Consider the following 16,955-nt stretch of genomic DNA (forward strand, 5'->3'; position numbering starts at 1 on the left):
AGAGAAGATCCGAGCCATCAAGCAGATGCGACCCCCGGCTCGACTCAAGGAGGTCCAGCGTCTCGCCGGCTGCATGGCGGCCCTCGGGCGCTTCATCTCTAAACTTGGGGAGCGGGGGCTCCCCCTCTTCAAGCTTCTGAAGAAGACCGGTCGTTTCGACTGGACACCGGAGGCCGAGCAGGCCTTCCGCGACCTAAAGAAGTACCTCACCTCACCACCCGTGCTGGTGGCTCCATCCGAAGGCGAGCCACTACTACTCTACGTATCGGTCACTCCTCAGGTCGTAAGCATGGTGCTGGTGGTGGAGCGCGACGAGGGCGCGGGGCCAGGTGCTGGGTCCCAGCTCCCGGTCGCCCCCGGGCACTCACCCGTCCGCACGGCTCCCCCAGAGCAGGGGGTCGAGCCCGAGCACTTGGCTCCCCCCGAGCAGGGGGTCGAGCCTGAGCACTCGGCTCCTCCCGACCAGGGAGTAGAGCCCGAGCACCCGGTCAGCCCCGACCACGCCGCTGAGCCTAGGGGCTGCGACAGCCCCTCAGGTGAGGCCAAGGTCCGGGCCCGCCGGGTACAACGGCCAGTGTACTTCAGCAGTGAAGTCCTCCGGGAGGCCAAAACAAGGTACCCCCAGGCTCAGAAGCTGCTCTATGCCATGCTCATCGCTTCCCGGAAGCTACGCCACTACTTTCAAGCGCACAAGGTCTCGTTGGTTACCACGTATCCACTGGGACCCATTCTCCAGAACCGAGAAGGCACCGGGCGTGTTGTCAAGTGGGCGGTGGAGCTGGCGGAATTCGACCTGCACTTTGTCAGTCGCCAGGCGATCAAAAGCCAGGCGCTCTCTGACTTCGTGGCAGAGTGGACACTCGTCCCCGAGGTCATCCCAGAAGAGATTTCTGCATATCCCGGGCACGATGCACCCGGGTACTGGATCATGCACTTCGACGGTTCCCTCTGGCTGAAAGGCACGGGGGCCGAGGTGGTTCTCACCTCCCCAACGGGTGAAGAGCTCCGGTACGTCGTGCAGCTGCAGTTCCGCGCATCCAACAACATGGCGGAATATGAAGGTCTCGTCGCTGGCCTCCGAGCCGCGGTGGGCCTCGGGATTCGTCGCCTCCTGGTTAAGGGAGACTCCCAGCTGGTGGTCAACCAGGTATCCAAAGAGTACCAATGCACGGATCCTCAAATGGCGGCGTACGTGGCAGCAGTCAGGAAGCTGGAGAAGCGCTTTGATGGCTTGGAGCTGCGGCACATCCCTCACCGCGACAACGCTCTGGCCGACGAGCTCTCCCACCTGGCCTCCTCCCGTGCACGCGTCCCTGCCGGAGTCTTTGAAGAAAGACTCACACGGCCTTCCGTCCTGCCTGCCGAACAGGACGAAGGGGAAACCTCGAATTCAATTCAGGGGACCATGGCGGTGCCCTCAGTGGGAAGCCCCGTCAGGGTGCCGCCGTCCAGCGAGTGCGCTGCACTTGCTGAATGTTCTCAAGATGCCTCGTGGATGGACGACATCCGAGGGTACTTGAAGGAAAAGTTCCTTCCCGGGGATGAAGCATCTGCCGAAAGAGTTGCTCGGCAGTCCAAACACTATGCCATAGTAGATGGGGATCTCTACCGGCGTAGCGCAGGCGGTATTCTCCTGAAATGCATCTTCCGGGCAGAAGGCGGTGAGCTTCTCGCTGAGATCCACGAGGGCGAGTGCGGTGGCCATGCATCGTTTCGCACACTGGTCGGGAAGGCCTTCCGGCAAGGTTTCTACTGGCCTACAACCCTCCAGGATGCTTTTGAGCTGGTTCGGCGCTGCAGAGCGTGCCAGTTCCATGCAAAGCAGATTCACCAGCCAGCTCAGGCTCTTCACACCATCCCCCTGTCATGGCCTTTCGCGGTCTGGGGGCTGGACATTCTGGGTCCATTCCCCTGAGCAATCGGGGGCTATGAGTACCCCTACGTCGCCATCGATAAATTCACCAAGTGGCCGGAGGCGGTCCCAGTCATCAAGGTGACCAAGAACACAGCGCTCCAGTTTATCCACGGCATCACCAGTCGCTTTGGTGTCCCGAACCGGATCATCACCGACAACGGCACCCAGTTCACAAGTGCCCTGTTCGGGGACTACTGTGAAGACCTCGGCATCAAGCTCTGTTTCGCCTCTGTCGCTCATCCTCGGAGTAACAGGCAAGTTGAGCGCGCCAACGCGGAGATACTGAAGGGCCTCAAAACCCAGACCTATGACGTGCTCGCAAAGCATGGGAAGGGATGGGTGGACGAGCTGCCTGCCGTGCTATGGGCTAATCGGACCATGCCAAGCCGCGCCACCGGGGAGACTCCATTCTTCCTCGTGTACGACGTTGAGGCGGTCCTCCCCTCCGAGCTCACCCTCGGCTCCCCTCGGGTGCATGCCTATTCTGAAGGCGAACAGGAGCAGCAGAGGCGCGACGACGTCGACTACTTGGAGGAGCACCGGCGGCATGCCGCCGTCCAGGCAGCTCGTTACCAGTAAAGTCTGCGGCGCTACCATCAGCGCCATGTCCAGGCTCGGTCTCTCGAGGTGGGGGACCTAGTTCTCCGACGCGTCCAGTCACGCAAAGGAAAGAATAAGCTGTCCCCTATGTGGGAAGGTCCCTTCACCGTGATCGGGGTCCCGCGAGAAGGCTCCTTCCGGCTAGCTGCAGAAGACGGGCAACCGCTCCCCAACCCATGGAACATCGAGCATCTGCGCAAGTTCTACCCGTAGATGGCCATGCTCGCGGCTCAGGTCAACCAGGCCGAGGGCTTCCCCCCTGCCCAAGTTGACCGGGGGCTACCACTAGCTGGGTAAGTCACCCAACCTTGTAAAACATTGTCAATTCAGCATGAATATTAATGTGCAATCGTATGTCAATTTTGTTTTTCTGGATTCCATATGTTTAATCTGTCTGGTGAGATGCTCGATTGTGCGAGAAAAGTTCGCTCTCTCATTTTCCCCGTTGATAAAAGAATCCTGATCGGTATGCGCGCGGGCAGTTGCCGCTGACTTACGTCTAATGTGGTAGGCTGTGGTGTTCGGTGTCGTGGCAGGTCTCCGGGCACTACCGAGTCCCTGGGCGCCCTGGGTAATCCTATCGCTCGAGCTGCTCGAGTAGTCCGGAGCCCAGGCCCCAGGGGTGGGCTGTCGATGCTCGGTCTGGCCTGTCATACCCAGGCGCCACCGAACCATAGGACCTCTGGGTTATGCCTCTGTCCGCTCTTGTCCGCCGATCTGGGTATTCGAGAGGTCTCGGGTCGAAAACGAAAGCAGTCTATAACAAGTACCGCACTAACAGAGCGCACCAAACAAGGATTTTCTCCATTCTCTCTTAAGTCACAGATCGACAATCAAAGCAAAAGCAGCTCGACCGTGAGGGCCTCGAGGCCTAGGTCGCTGCTCGGCCCCAAGGGTTCCCGGGTGGTCCTACCGCTTAAGCATGAGTGGTCGAGATCACCCGACCCCGGGCTCCTCACGCGCCCCTTGATGCTCGGGCGTCCCGGCCGAGGGAACCAAGTCCCCGGGCACCCCGAGCTCGGAGCGCACGCCCCTCCTGGATCGGTTGGCCGAAAGGCCGACAGCTGTCCGGTGAGTGGTCTCCTCGCGCACAAAACCCTACCGTATGTCCACTTTTTCCTAGAACAACAGAACGGTCCGTAGAAAGGTGTATCGTACGTGCGGTAATGTCCGATCGAAGTCTTTCGTGGTGGTCGTGGTGTTCGGTCCGCTTTTAAGGGCCCCGAGCACTACTGAGTCCCTGGGCGCCCTGGGTAATCCTATCGCTCGAGCCGCTCGAGTAGTCCGGAGCCTAGGCCTCAGGGGCGGGCTGTCGGTGCTCGGTTCGGTCCGTCCTAAGCCCGGGCACCACCGAACCATGGGGACTCTTGGTCGCATTCCTACCCGCACGTGTCTCCGGTCTGCTGGCTGAGTGGTCGCAAGGTGGAAAAGTGTTCACCGGTTATGGCGTGCTCCGTGCTGGATCGATCTATCTCGCGAGCAAGGAAGTTCGTGTCTTTGTCTCTTGACTTAGCCGATGCGGACCCGCGAGGGTTCGAGGGCTGAACGCACCGAGAAGGACGGTCGAGACGACTTCGTTCTTGGGGATGGAAAGGTCGGGATCGGACCGACTGAGTACTTCTCGGGGCATCAAGGCAAAATATCAGAAGAAGCGCTAAGTACTCGAGAATACCAGAGTTGCGAGCCCAAAGAAAAGCTTCCATTATATTTACAAAGGGAATACAAGCATTTCTAAGGGATCACTCCCGTATTAACATCAAGTCAAAGAAAAATGAAAGAAGAAGAAACTACAAAAAGCCTAATCAGAGTCGGCGTCAGAGTCGGAATCGTCACGGCCACCCCCGGGGGCTGGCGGCGACAGCACTTACCACTTGAAGCCGACCGCCACCTCGGCAATAGTGCTCCGAACCGGTGCCCTCTTCCTCGGCTTCGACTACTCCTTCCCAAGCTGGCTCCAGCGGGAAGTTCGAGTCTCTGCTCCGGTAGCAGGCCAGGACGTGCTCGGCCACCGCTTGGGCCAAGCCACGCCCTTCCCGGGCGGCAAGCCCTTGGACGGCCCAGGGCAGCGCCTCGAGGTGCTTGTAGACCTGCTGGAATCCCAGGACAAATCGGCCAGGACCGTCACCCTTCGACTCCACGACGAGTCGCCCAAGGCCGGCCCTCGCCACGGACCGCCGCATCCGCCGGAGTGTGTCCTCCAACATATGCTGCAGGCTGGCCCGCGCGACAAAGGCGGCTTTGAGCTTCTCCTTCGCGATCCGCAACTGCTCCTCGAGTCCCTGGCCCCCGGCCGCGCCAGAATAGCCAGTGTCGGGCGCATGGCCGGCGGCCTGCTTCACCTGTGCCGCCAGCTCGGACAGAGCCCGCTCGTGGGCGGTCAGCTCCGCCTCGTGCTTAGCGATCTGCTCCTCCCTAGCAGTGGCGGCCACCGCCGCCTCAGCAGCCTCAGCCTCCCGGCGGGTCAGCAAGTCCTCTCGGGCGCCCAGGTCCGCCGCCGTGATCTCTCGGTGTCGAACTCCCAGATGGCGACGTCCTCCTCCCAGCGTCGGAGGTCCCCTTCGATGTCCTGGAGCTCCCCTGCCCAACGTTGGAGGTTGGTGCGTGTTTGGTCGGTCTCGCCGTCTCGACGGGTTAGCTCGGCCTGGAGGTCCTTCGCCGCCCTCTCGTGGTCCGTGACCGCCTCCTCCTGCTCCCGCACCTGCCTCTCCCTCGCAAGGGCCTCGACAGCCTCCTGTCGCGTCGCCTCAGCCAGGCGGGTGGCATCTTCTCGCTCCCGCGCAACTTCTGCGCGGGCGTTCTCCAAAACCTCCCTCTCCCACGCAACTTCTGCGTGGGTGTCCTCCAAAAACATCCGCTCCCGCATGGCCTCCGCGCGGGCCTCCTCCATGGCGCTTTGTTCCTCCTCGTTGGCGGCGCGCACCGTGACGAGGCGGGATTTAAAGGAGCGCCAAGCAGTCGTAAGCTACGCCCTCTCCGTGGCCAACGTGGCGTGCTCCGCCTCAAGCTGCGCCACCTCCCCGTCCACCGCCGCACCCAGCCGCTCGACCGCCACCCGGACGCTCTCGATCGCGATGGGGAGGGGGTCGGCAGGCTGGTCGAGCGCCGGTTGGGCGCTGGGTTACCCGCGAGCCTCCTCTGGGGAGTCCGGGGTCCCCGAAGGTTGCAACGCCATCATCCGCCCCGGGCTTGGCACGCCCGGGGTAGGTTCGACCGGCGCCGGGCGCTCGGGGGATGGCTGCGTCTCCGCCTTGGCCGCCGCGTCTGCCGGCACCCTCTGGGCCACCGCATCCACCGGTCCCAGCAAGGATGTCGCGCCCGCCATTTCCGGCTCTGCCACCGCGTCCGCCAGTTTCGGCACCGCCGCCGCGTCCGTCTGCCTTGTCTCCGCCGCCAGGTCAGCTGGCCTCGGCCCGGCCGCCGCGCTTGCCAGCCCTGGCTCCGCCGACGCGCTCGGCTCGGGGGCTGGCGCCGGCCTCGGCGTCTCAGGCCGCCCCTGGCCCTCAGTGGCGCCCGCAGGCGGCCTGCAGGGCAAAGACGAAGATCAAAACCGAAGCTTAGTTCGGGCGAAGCACGCCCAAGAAGGAATGAAGAACAAAACTTACGTGGTCTTGGTCCCTCGGTATTGCCATTTGGCCGTCGGGATCCTGAACTCCGGGCCCGATAGCGCTGGCCCGGAGTCCTCCCTCATCCTCCTCCACCGGGGGCTCGGCGTGGCCGTCGCGCGGTCTCCGGGCGCCGGATCAGGCCCCATCCGAACGAGGCGCGGCTCCAGAACCGGGAATGCCGCCGCTGCCGATGGCGACGGCGCGGACTTCGGCACGGGAATGAAGAGCCGGGGGCGCTTCCCCCGGTCCTCCGGCGCCGCCGTCGCTCCGCTATCAGCGGTGCCTCCTCCGGTGCGACGGCTGCTGCCCGCAGCGGCCCCACCGCTGGCCTGCGGCTCGCCGCTCGCGGCGCCCGGGCCACCGGTCCGCACTGGACTGCTCGCGGCCCCCTCGCTGGCCGCCTCATCCAACCCAGGGAGCTCGGGGGCCTCGGGGCTCCGGCTCCTCGGCCGGTCGATGAGCCCCTGGGCGTCGAATTCCGGCAGCTTTGCCTGGATTGCCATGCGCTCGGGGTTGGCGCAGAGTGCCATTTCTCTCCATGGGAGCTCCGCTCGGCTCATGTCCTCCATGCCGGTCACCACCCGGAGCATGCCCCTCAGCTCCGCCGGGCCCAGGTCCCAGCTTGCGCCAATTTGGGTCCGGGTGATGTCTTCGGGCCCGGTGTAGAGCCAGCAGGGCCGGGCTCGCTCCCGCAGGTGCGCCAAGCAGCGGCGCAGGAAGTTCGCCACCACCATCACCGAGGTCAGCCCGGCGTCGCGCAGGAACCCGATGCGCTCGAAGACCGGCTCCAACCTCACGTCCGATGGCGGCGGTGCCTCCCATGTCGATTTCTGGGGCTCCACCGCCACCTCTAGCAGGGTGAGACGGTTGTGGGGGTCGACGTCGACGTAGAACCAGTCCCGCCGCTACTCCTCCCATTTGCTTCGCGGCACCTGGGGGATGTAGCGCTCCTCCATGCCGTCCCGCAGCCGAAGGTTGCAGCAGCCCGTGACGTCCACCGTGGAGTACCCTCTCTTCTTCCCGGCCGATCGTAGGGCAAAGAAATGCCGAAGAAGCGTCACCGATGGCGCCACTCCCACTAATATCTCGCAGAAGTGCGCAAACACCGCCAGCACGACGACTGAGTTGGGGCTCAGATGCACCAACTGCACGCCGTAGGTCTCGAGGACTTGGAGAAAGAATGTTGAAAATGGCGGCACCAGTCCTGCCGCCACGAAGGACGTAAACAGGACGATGCGCCCGGGGTTGGTCATCGCCGGCAGGAAGCTCGCCGGCGTCACCTTCAGGGCCCCCTGCTGGCCCTCGGGGACCAGCAGCTTCCTGACCCTCTCTGCTGCCTCCTCGTTCCTCAAGTGAGACTCCGGCAGTACGCTGTCCGGAGTAATGTCGCGGCGGCTTCCCCCGGCTCTCGGTATCTCGTCGGAGGGGAAGGTTGTCTGGGTGGTGGAGAGGGAGAGAGAGAAGTGCTCTGATTGCCTAAGGGATTCTAAGGGCTCAGGAGCGTGAAGAAAGCAAGAGCAGGATCGCAAGATGGCGTAAAGAGGGGGGCGGATCGCTCCCCTCCCCCTTTTATACCTCAGAGAATTCAAACGTCTCTTTCCACGGCGCGCTCGGCGGGATGGTTTCCTTGATCGACGCAACTGCCAAGTGAATCTCCCACTGGTCGTGCAGTGTCAGCAGCTGCCAGGCGTATTTTCCTCGATCTGCGCGGCAGCCACGCGTGCCGCCCATCCCGTTGTCATGCCCTTCGGGAGTTGTGTGGACGCGCGTCCATTCGTCTCCCCGTTGGGCCGTACCAAAGGCCCGGATCGAGGGGGCCACCATCTGAAAGCCTGCCAAGTGGCGTCCGCGCCGGCTTCAGCCTCGTTCGCGATGAAGGGCCCATCCGCAGTCTCCGTGCCATCGCCTGCCCATGGGCCCGGGGGCTACTGTCGGTGTATCAGGAACCGGGGGTCCCTGAGTCCCGAGGCCCGACCAGCCATCCGCCACATGGCGCCATCCCATGAGGTCCCTCCTAAAGGATGAGAAAAGTTCAAGTCCCGGGAGAAGGTGCTCGGGGCCACAGTCAGTGGTCCCCGAGCACCCCAGTTCCCCGATGATCCACAGAGTCTAAGTACCGGGAAGAAAGTGCTCGGGGAGATGCCCGGTCGCCCCCGAGCACCCTAGTCCCCCGACGATCAGAAGAGCTAAGTTCCAGGAGAGAGTGCTCGGGACTGCGTCCGGCAGCTCCCGAGCGCTCGGTTCCCCGAGGATCCGTGCAAGAGTGCTCGGGAGAGAGTGCTCGGGGCTGCACGTGGCAGCCCCCGAGCACTCGGTTCCCTGAAGGATCGTGCAAGAGTTCTCGGGAGAGAGTTCTCGGGGAGGTGAACAGTACCCCCGAGCACTCGGTACCCCAAGGACAAGGATAGGTATTCTCGGAAGAGAGTGCTCGGGGAGGTGAACAGTACCCCCGAGCACTTGGTGCCCCGACAACCCAGAAAGGCCCCCGAGGGGCCCGCCGATGAGGTGTCCACCAGTCAGAGGTCCGAGGCCGCATTTAATGAGCGTACGTGGCCTGACATCTCCAACTGCTCCCGCCGCGGTGTCAGTTCCTGCCATGTTTTGGCAGAGAGGCGTGGGGCTATTAATTGCACAGGTCCCGTCCCGTATCATTCGGCTTGTCTCGGGATAACATCGCAAGGATCAAGGCGTTCCGTCTGCCGCCCTGCTGTGGTAGAGGAAAGAGACAGGGCGGGCACGCCGGGTTGCTCTGCGGCTGCCCAGTGGGCCCTCTCCACGGCGCCTGTTGCCAGGGCGTTTATGGTGACAGGTGATCGGGCGTGCGGTGTTTTTTCCACCCCCGGTCACTTCACCCAGAAGAAATGATGACGCCTTTCCCAGTCATGGCGTCTTGGAACTTGTGCCCCCCTCCTTCCCGTTCGGGCCATGTCGCAGCCGGCGAGTACTTAAAAGAGCTGGCAACACAGAAGAAAGGATGATCCGACAAGCCAACAAGAAACCGCAAGCACCCAGGCATCAAGCACCAAACCATAGACGAACACAAGGCACAAGGGACGGTCCCTGCCGAAGAATAAGGAGCCTCAAGCTCTTAGTTAGGCCAATCTCTTTGTAACCAGCAACATCCTTGAGGGACTTCCTCAGGACAGTTATTACATCCATATAGGAGTAGGGTATTACGCCCCCGTGCGGCCCGAACCTGTCTAAATCCCGGTGCATTTACTTCTCTTCGCACTAGGTCATCACCCCCACCACTGGCCATTGCATTTACTCTCATTCATTTCTCCAACGAACTTATTTAGGATCATCCCCCCGGCCGAATCTCTAAAAAGGGGGTTCTCGGGATCCCTGCGACAGGAGTTAATCCTCCGACACAAACCCTCGGGTTTCTGGATTTGCATCTTGAGGCACTGTTGTCGCAATCACGACTAAGGCTTCTTGTTCACTATGATCCTTTAGCTCTTTGGTTCCTTGGTTGGTTGGTGTTGAGCTACCATATTGAGACTCTGCTTGTCACAGCGGAGACCTACCTTGGGGCAACCCCGAATGGTGATGACCCCTTCGGGTCTCAGGATCTCACGTATTGGTAAGCGTAATGCATGGCTGCCATGAACTTAGCCAAAGTTGGTTGTCCCAAGATATCATTGGAGCGATATCTGGCCGATAGGAGTGGCCGATGATCTGGGTACTATGCTGTAGAAGGCTTGCATAACCAACTTGATGGTAGATCGGGAGACCTGCATTTCTTCGAGTGCGCATGCAAAGAGGATGTTCAATGAACTTCCTCTATTGATAATCACTCGGCTGACCTTGCAGTTGTTGATTGTGGGCTCGACCACTTTCAAAAAGTGGTCTGGCCGTACGAGGTTCTTTGGGCAATCACCCTGGCTGAAGGAAATTTTGACATTTGACCACTTCAAGGCCTAGCGACCCTTGGGGACAGCAGCTAAAACTTCTTGAGCCATCGTCTTGTATTGCCACTTGGACTCATCGGATGCAAAACCACCGAACAGGTGGTCTACAATCCTCTCATCCGGCTGAAAAGATATCGAGTCTGTGTCGCTCTCGTTGCGCTAGAGCTAGAGTCCCTGCTCTGGGTCACGACCTGGGTCTTCTTTCCCTTAGCCATTTTCTCAACCACCGCTTTGACCATCTTCTTTCAGAGGCGACACTCGTGGAGGTTATGGTTGACGATTTGGTGGAGGTCCTACCAAGGCTTAACTTCGCGTTCGCCGGAGCCTGGTGTGAAGCTCTTGCCCTGATGATAGATTGGTCATCCTTGTTCTAGCTGCCCCTTCAAGAGTCATGGAGAGGTAATTTGCCATTACCTTCTCATCCCTACTAGCTGCTTGGATAGCCGTGGTGTAGATCTCGAGGAACTCAACGGGATTTGCACTCCCTCGTACTTCTTGATCGACCCAGGACGGAACCTTACCAGCCAACTTACGTTCTGTAGATCTGGAGAAAAGGCTAGGCACCCGTTGATGGCATCATGCTTGAACCCGACGGCCTCGGGTGTTTTTCCCACGCGGGTCGACGATCAGCCCCGGCTTGAGCAGTGCCACGATGTCCCACGATCGGATCGAGGGGCAGACAATGCCGTCTCTGGGGTCCTTGGGCATCCCCACCAATCGATCACATCGTGCAAGTCATTGATCAGTTGTCCCCTGACTGGCGAGGTCCTGTAGCGATTAGCTACCTGATTGTCATCCCGGGACAGCTTGTTCCGGGGATTATGTCTCTCCGAGTCCGATACTTCTCGAGAAGGGGCATTGTGTGACTTCCCTCGATTAGAGCTATTCCCAGTGAGGGCCAGATGAGAATTCTCAGCCTGTATGAGAACATCTTTGGTCATGCCGGTCATCGATTTCATCTAGTCCTTGCCGAGGGGCGTTGTCAGATATGTGGTCGGAGGACGCATGAGGGCCTCCTGTAGAAGGAGCCTCTAAGTTGTCGTAGATTTAAAGCGTTGACCCCCCTGCTGATGGTCGAAAGATCATAAACCTTGCGCTCCGTTAGGGTTCAAGTTCTAGGGAGTGTGCTTAGCTGTTGCTGGCCATCGCCCGGACCCATAACTAGAGGGATCTATGCGTATGTGGAATTGTTGCCACGATCGTTCGGATCATCACCCCTGTCTCTGATGGTGGATACTTCTCGGGGATAACCGCCACTTAAAGAGGAGTCCAGATCCATCAATGATTTGTCATCGGATTGCTCCGGATAGGTCTCTCGACAATCCATGTTGTTGGAAGCTGCGGGGGAAATCCCGACTTGTGGTGGATATCGCACTCCGATTGTCTTGGCAACCGAGTAGTTCAATCTCGATGCGGTAGTATTTGGCGCATTGATCCATGAAGCGACTTACCTCATCACCCAAATCATCGCGAGATAGTTCTTTGTCGAGTTCCACCCAATCAAACACTGGTTCGTCGATGGGAGGGGTGAAGTTGTTGTAGAACCCCTGGTCCAAGAACCAGTCCTCGATGCAGGCTTGGGTGAAGTTGACGGTATGTTCTGTGTAGAATCTTCAACATCTATTGTCCTAATCTCCACGGATGGCGCCAACTGTCGACGATTAGTGAACCACCGATCTTATGAATTTGTAAGAAAGATGGGAGATACTTCGAGTAGACAAATTAACAGAGCACACAGAGAGGTTTTTGTACAGGTTCAAGCCTCCCTTAGAATAATAACCCTCTTTCATGTTTGTCTTGTATTAAACGGGGGTGCGTGGCTAGCCTAGACAGATCTAGCCTAGTCGGTGGCTTCTTTGTTCAGCTTGGTGTGTCTTCTGAAACTTGTGCCGCTTGTGCAACTTGTCCTCCGCAGGATCCCCAGGCTCCATATATATAGGGAGACGTCGTACATCCTCTGGAGTTCTCCTTCCCGTTCTTAGAGATAAACTTCCCTGTTTATGAGATATCCTTGGTACCTACGGACAATTTTCATTCATCCAGGAATCCCTTTCTCGAAGATAGAGATATGCTCCGAGAATAGTAGAAAACCCTGAGGTATCCGAGTATGGTAGTTACCATTGGTCATCGTCAGCCATATTGCCCACATAGAGCTGGGTATTACACTCACCAACCATCCTTAAGTCTTACACACTCGGTAGCACACCAAATACAAATCAAACACCCGGAACCCTAGCTCCTAAGGTGTCACGGTCGTGCATTTAGCTCCTAACAGCCTCGCCTATGCGTTGGGTTTATGCTCTAACATCACCTATAAATAACACCCAACGTTTGAAATCTAATCAATGGCAAGCCGATTCTAGGTGGGCCCATGAACAAGAAGCACCCCAGTGGGTGTAAAAAGGGTTAAACCAGATGTGCTAGATTTGGAATGCTTAGGCTTATATCCTAGCACTAACTTAATTAAACTCTTCAATCTAGACTATCACACCAAACAAGCACATAGGCTACATGGACTGACACAACTAATAATGTGTCGGGGCAATATAAATATGATAAGTGTCCAAACATAGCATTTTACACGAAACAATGACGAAAGTATAAATAAGGTGTTACACACTATGTGTGGGCCTGACTGGAGGATAGCTTGGGTATAGAGTGGATTTTAAACGAGTTACATCCATCCATGAAAAATTCAAGAATAAATTATATCATGTTTGCAAGATTTTTAAAAATGTATGTGTAACAGTGTAAATAGTGCATATACCAGCAATTTGACTTTTAACTCTTAAGCTGGATTGATATTGTTCTCGATTTTTTGGATGTAGAACTTATTATCGTCACCTATAACTGAGTTTTTTTTGCCAATAAATAAATAAATTTGTACATATGTTTGTTACACCATTTTCAATAGTTAGCTTCACTTGATATGTTCCATTAGTATCCGAGAATGACAGGCAAGCAAGATGAATCACGTTTAGCATGGATAATAAAGGACTCTGGTAGTGATAGTGGTGAAAAGTCTGGCGATATTGCCTCAGCAGGCACACTTTTAGCCATGGAACGAAATCGAATCAAACGCTAAGACGAACTTCTGTATTGATCCTCTACTGCCGTCTAGTGAGCAAGGACGGTCTACCCCTTCCAGCCGAAGTAAATGAAATCTAGGTCTAGGACGGCCGGATCGTGCACATTAGTGAGCAAGTACAGGTGCATCTGCTCTTGGCAATTGTAAAGAGAAAGTAGATCAGAAGATGAAGGAATTGATGCTTACCGGTGAGATCGATTAGCAGGGAGGCTGATGATGACTTCGATCCCTTGTTCTTGTTCCGAGCAGGTCTGCCGGTGTTCCCTTCCGCGTCAACTCTCACCCAGCATATACACTTCTACAGCCCAGCCCCAAACGCGAAAGGGGGGATGAACCATTCGTTCAAGTTCCAAATTTTCCGTACACAAACTGCAACTTGGCAGTTCAATTGGCATATATATAAATAACTTAGAGCATCACAAAAAGTTTTGAGGAGGCGAGTTCAAGTAAACAATCACCTGTGGTTTGTTCAGAGAAAAATCAGATATGGCAGCAAAAAGCGAAAGGAAAGTGACCAAGTCGAAATTAACTTAGAGTTGAAGGATTAGAAGACGGCCCGATCTGGCAAGATTAGTAAGCAGTTGTTCATCTATCCTTCAAAAATGTAAAAACAGAAGTGATTAGAAGACGAAGGGAGGCTTACTGGCAAGATCGATGGGCAGGAGGCTGCAGATAATGGCGAGATTGATTGCAGGAGGTTGCTATTAATGACTTCAAGCCCTTCCTCGATCGGAGCCTGTCTGCTGGATTTGCAGCCCAGCCCCAAAGCGCAAGGGAGATGAACTTAGCTTAGCGTAGAGTTGACGCGAGGTCGTTGCAGACTTATGATAAATGAGAACTGTATCTCTAAAAATTCTTTTCAAAAAATTTGAAAAATAGGAGCTGTTGGTACATCAAAAGTGTTTGATGGGTCATTTTTATCTTAGCCTACAAACACAAATTTAACATGGAGTGAGAGTCAGAGCTCTGTAAAACAGTGTGATATATATAGCATGTGCCACTTCAATTCGTACTAGCTAAGTGTCTGTGCGTTGCAATCAAAACACAAAATATTGGACATAGTAACATCAAGCACAAACTAAGTATGAAGATGTGGATTCGTCATGTGAGCATGCCGAACGAATACGTCAAGAGCGATGCTGTAATTTTATTTCAGATAGGATAAAAAAAGAGGAGATTATCCACTAATCTCTCCTACTTAAAAAAGACGTAGTCCATGTATCGTCAGCCACAGTCGGACGACCGCACGCACGCTCGCCGTCCGATCGCGCCCGCTCGCCCGCACGAAGCATCGCCGTCCAATTGCGCCTGCTCTCCCGCGTACATCCGGTTTTTTCCAACTGCCCACGCCCGAGCGATCAATCTACCTCTGGTTTTTTCCGCTCCCATTATTTCTCCTTAGATCTCGATACACTTTTTTCTCTATCTGCTCCCCAACCCGGCCGCACCTCTATGACACCACCCTAGCCCCCGGCCCCACCGTCCCGTCGCTGATGGAGTCATCATCGGAGTGGCCTACTCGGCGCTGTCGGAGGCATCGATGCCATGCGCACCATGGTCGCCGTGTGCCTCATGAACTGTGTCGATTTCTTCGCTACCCTGCCAGATCCAACGACAATTGCGGTGTCCAGAGGTCACGCCTATTGCTCCCGGCCCACCACTGCCACGTGCCCGCTGGCCGCCATATACCCCACCACCTCCAACAAATCCTCACGCGCTGGGATCCACCAGTGGCTCCATCATCACGCGATGGCCTCCACCCGCGTTGCCTCCTCACGCGACCGCTTCTCGCCAAGGAGCCAAGGCCTTCCATGTCCTCGGCGGCGCGCGTGAGAGCCCCGCCGCCGCCAATAGTGCCGAGGCTGACTAGCTCGCCCACTTCACCGTCGACAAGCACAACAAGCGCAAGATGAGTGGTCCGTTGCCCGTTCCAGTTCCACTCCCTCCTGAATGTACTTGATGTCGCCTAGAGGGGGGGTGAATAGGTGTTTCTAAAATTAAAAACTCAGCAGCGGATTAACAGAGTCCGGATACTCCGTGAAGTTCGGATACTCCGGGTGTCCGGAGTATCCGGTCTTGTCCAGATTATCTGGCTTATACAGGATTGCAAAATCGAAATGAATTCAAGCAAGTCTACTAGAGTCTAAGAGTTACCACAGGTTCTACTAGGAGTAAAAAGACTTTATCAACAATACCCTGCAGTAAAACACTCGCGAATAATAGGATTTGGGAAAAATCCCAAAACTACAAGAACTAGTAAAACTTGCATGAAAATTAAGGAGACAAGGATTTATCCCGAAGTTCGGCCACCTCACTAAGAAGCGCCTACGCCTCCGTTGAGGAGCTCACAAAGAGTCAGGTCTCTTTCAACCCTATCCTCTCCTAGCGACCACAAAGATCAAGGTAGGTTTTCTTACTCAAATCAACGGGCGATTACAAACTTCCCGTGGCACTCTACAATCCTTGGGTGATCTACGAGCGACGCCTTGCTGTCTAGGAGCACGAGACTCCAAGAGAAAAAGATCACAAGTGAACGCTTGACGACGAACTCAATGTTCAAAGATTGGATTTTGGCTCAACAACTCAAATCAAGCTTCCAAACCCTATCTCTCAATTCTTGGAACAATCTAGGCAATAGAGAGGTTTGGAGGGGCTCTTGAATGCTTTGGGAGGCTTTGTCAAAGAGTAGCTCAGCAGCAACAGCAAGCATTCAATGCAAAGAGGTGGGGAGGTATTTATAGCTATCCCTCAAAAACTAGCCATTACTGTTCTGGTTGACCTAACCCGGAGTATCCGGTGAACACTGGAGACTCCGGCCATTATTTCAAAACGGGCTCAAAACAGTGTTAGAACTAGCCATTACAGTTCTGTTGAACTGACCTAGAGTATCCGATAAACACCGGAGACTCCGGCTGGTACTTAGTCACCACACAGAAAAGACCCGGAGACTTGCCGGACTCTCCGACCTCTACAGATACCGAAGTATCCGGTGAACACCGGAGACTCCGCTAATTTAAAATAAATTCAAACCGAGACTCTCTAGCGGAGTCTCACTCGAAGACTCTGGCCGAAAACACTAACTACTGGAGTATCCGGTGAACACCGGAGACTCCGGCCATTTTAAAATTAAATTGAAATCGAGGCTCTCTGCCGGAGACTCTCTCGGAGACTCCGACCAAAAATACCAAGCACCAGAGTATCCGGTGAACACCGGAGACTCCGGACTCAGAACACTTTGCTTTTTATCCGGTGTCCGTGGGTGAATGTGTCTCTCAACATTTGGTTCTAAGAGGTTACTTTGAGCACTGAGACACCATCAAAACTATCAATTGCATCCCTCTTGATAGTACGGCTTTCCTAAACTCAATTTCAAAGATAAATTCAAATTAAATCCTATTGAGTACTATAAACCGCTTCTCTTTTCTTTTTGAAGGACGCCTACGTCGTATAACTTTACCGATAGAATTAAAACCTGTTCATAGGTTCAATAAACTCATTAGTCCCTTAATCATTTTGTCATCAATAAGCCAAAACCCACTTAGGGGGCCTAGATGCACTTTCAATCTCCCCCTTTTTGGTGATTGATGACAACACGATTAAAGTTTGCAAGAGATAACTGAATTTAAAGAGTTTGAATTCTAGAATATACGGTGAGCTCCCCCTAAATGTGTGCATTGATTAAAAATTTGATTTGAACTCAAATGCACATATTTATAAGAAAATTTTGCAAGAGCTCCCCCTATATCCTACTATCTGTGGGGTGCAAGTTTGTGTGAACATGAATATCCATGATGCATATGGCAAGATATATCACTCAATCTAAGAGAGAAACAATC

The 16,955-nt window shown here is 55.6% G+C and overlaps 2 protein-coding genes across 11 annotated transcripts in view; both read right to left on the reverse strand.

The window, feature by feature from the left end:
- The window catches only part of LOC133922278 (putative disease resistance protein RGA4), a 53,589-nt gene extending 39,654 nt beyond the window's left edge, over window positions 1-13,935 (reverse strand). For 4 of the 10 annotated variants that reach the window (XM_062367534.1, XM_062367535.1, XM_062367525.1 and 1 more), the window contains exons 1-3: window positions 13,763-13,935; window positions 13,578-13,680; window positions 13,306-13,488 (exon numbers count right to left, since the gene is read on the reverse strand). The gene's annotated coding sequence lies outside the window, so the exon portion shown is untranslated. Of the gene's footprint in view, window positions 1-13,305; window positions 13,681-13,762 lie in introns of all 10 variants that reach the window. The other 6 variants (XM_062367531.1, XM_062367528.1, XM_062367532.1 and 3 more) reach the window with 6 other exon arrangements.
- On the reverse strand, window positions 5,478-8,005 carry LOC133923150 (predicted GPI-anchored protein 58). The gene is made up of 3 exons (XM_062368589.1): window positions 7,917-8,005; window positions 5,727-6,036; window positions 5,478-5,606 (listed from the first exon to the last, which is right to left on the reverse strand). The coding sequence occupies exons 1-3, from the start codon at window positions 8,003-8,005 to the stop codon at window positions 5,478-5,480; spliced, it is 528 nt and encodes a 175-aa protein (XP_062224573.1).
- Window positions 13,936-16,955: the final 3,020 nt, after the last annotated feature.

The sequence above is a fragment of the Phragmites australis genome, chromosome 6 (assembly GCF_958298935.1).
Source record: "Phragmites australis chromosome 6, lpPhrAust1.1, whole genome shotgun sequence".
NCBI classification, from domain to species: domain Eukaryota; kingdom Viridiplantae; phylum Streptophyta; class Magnoliopsida; order Poales; family Poaceae; genus Phragmites; species Phragmites australis.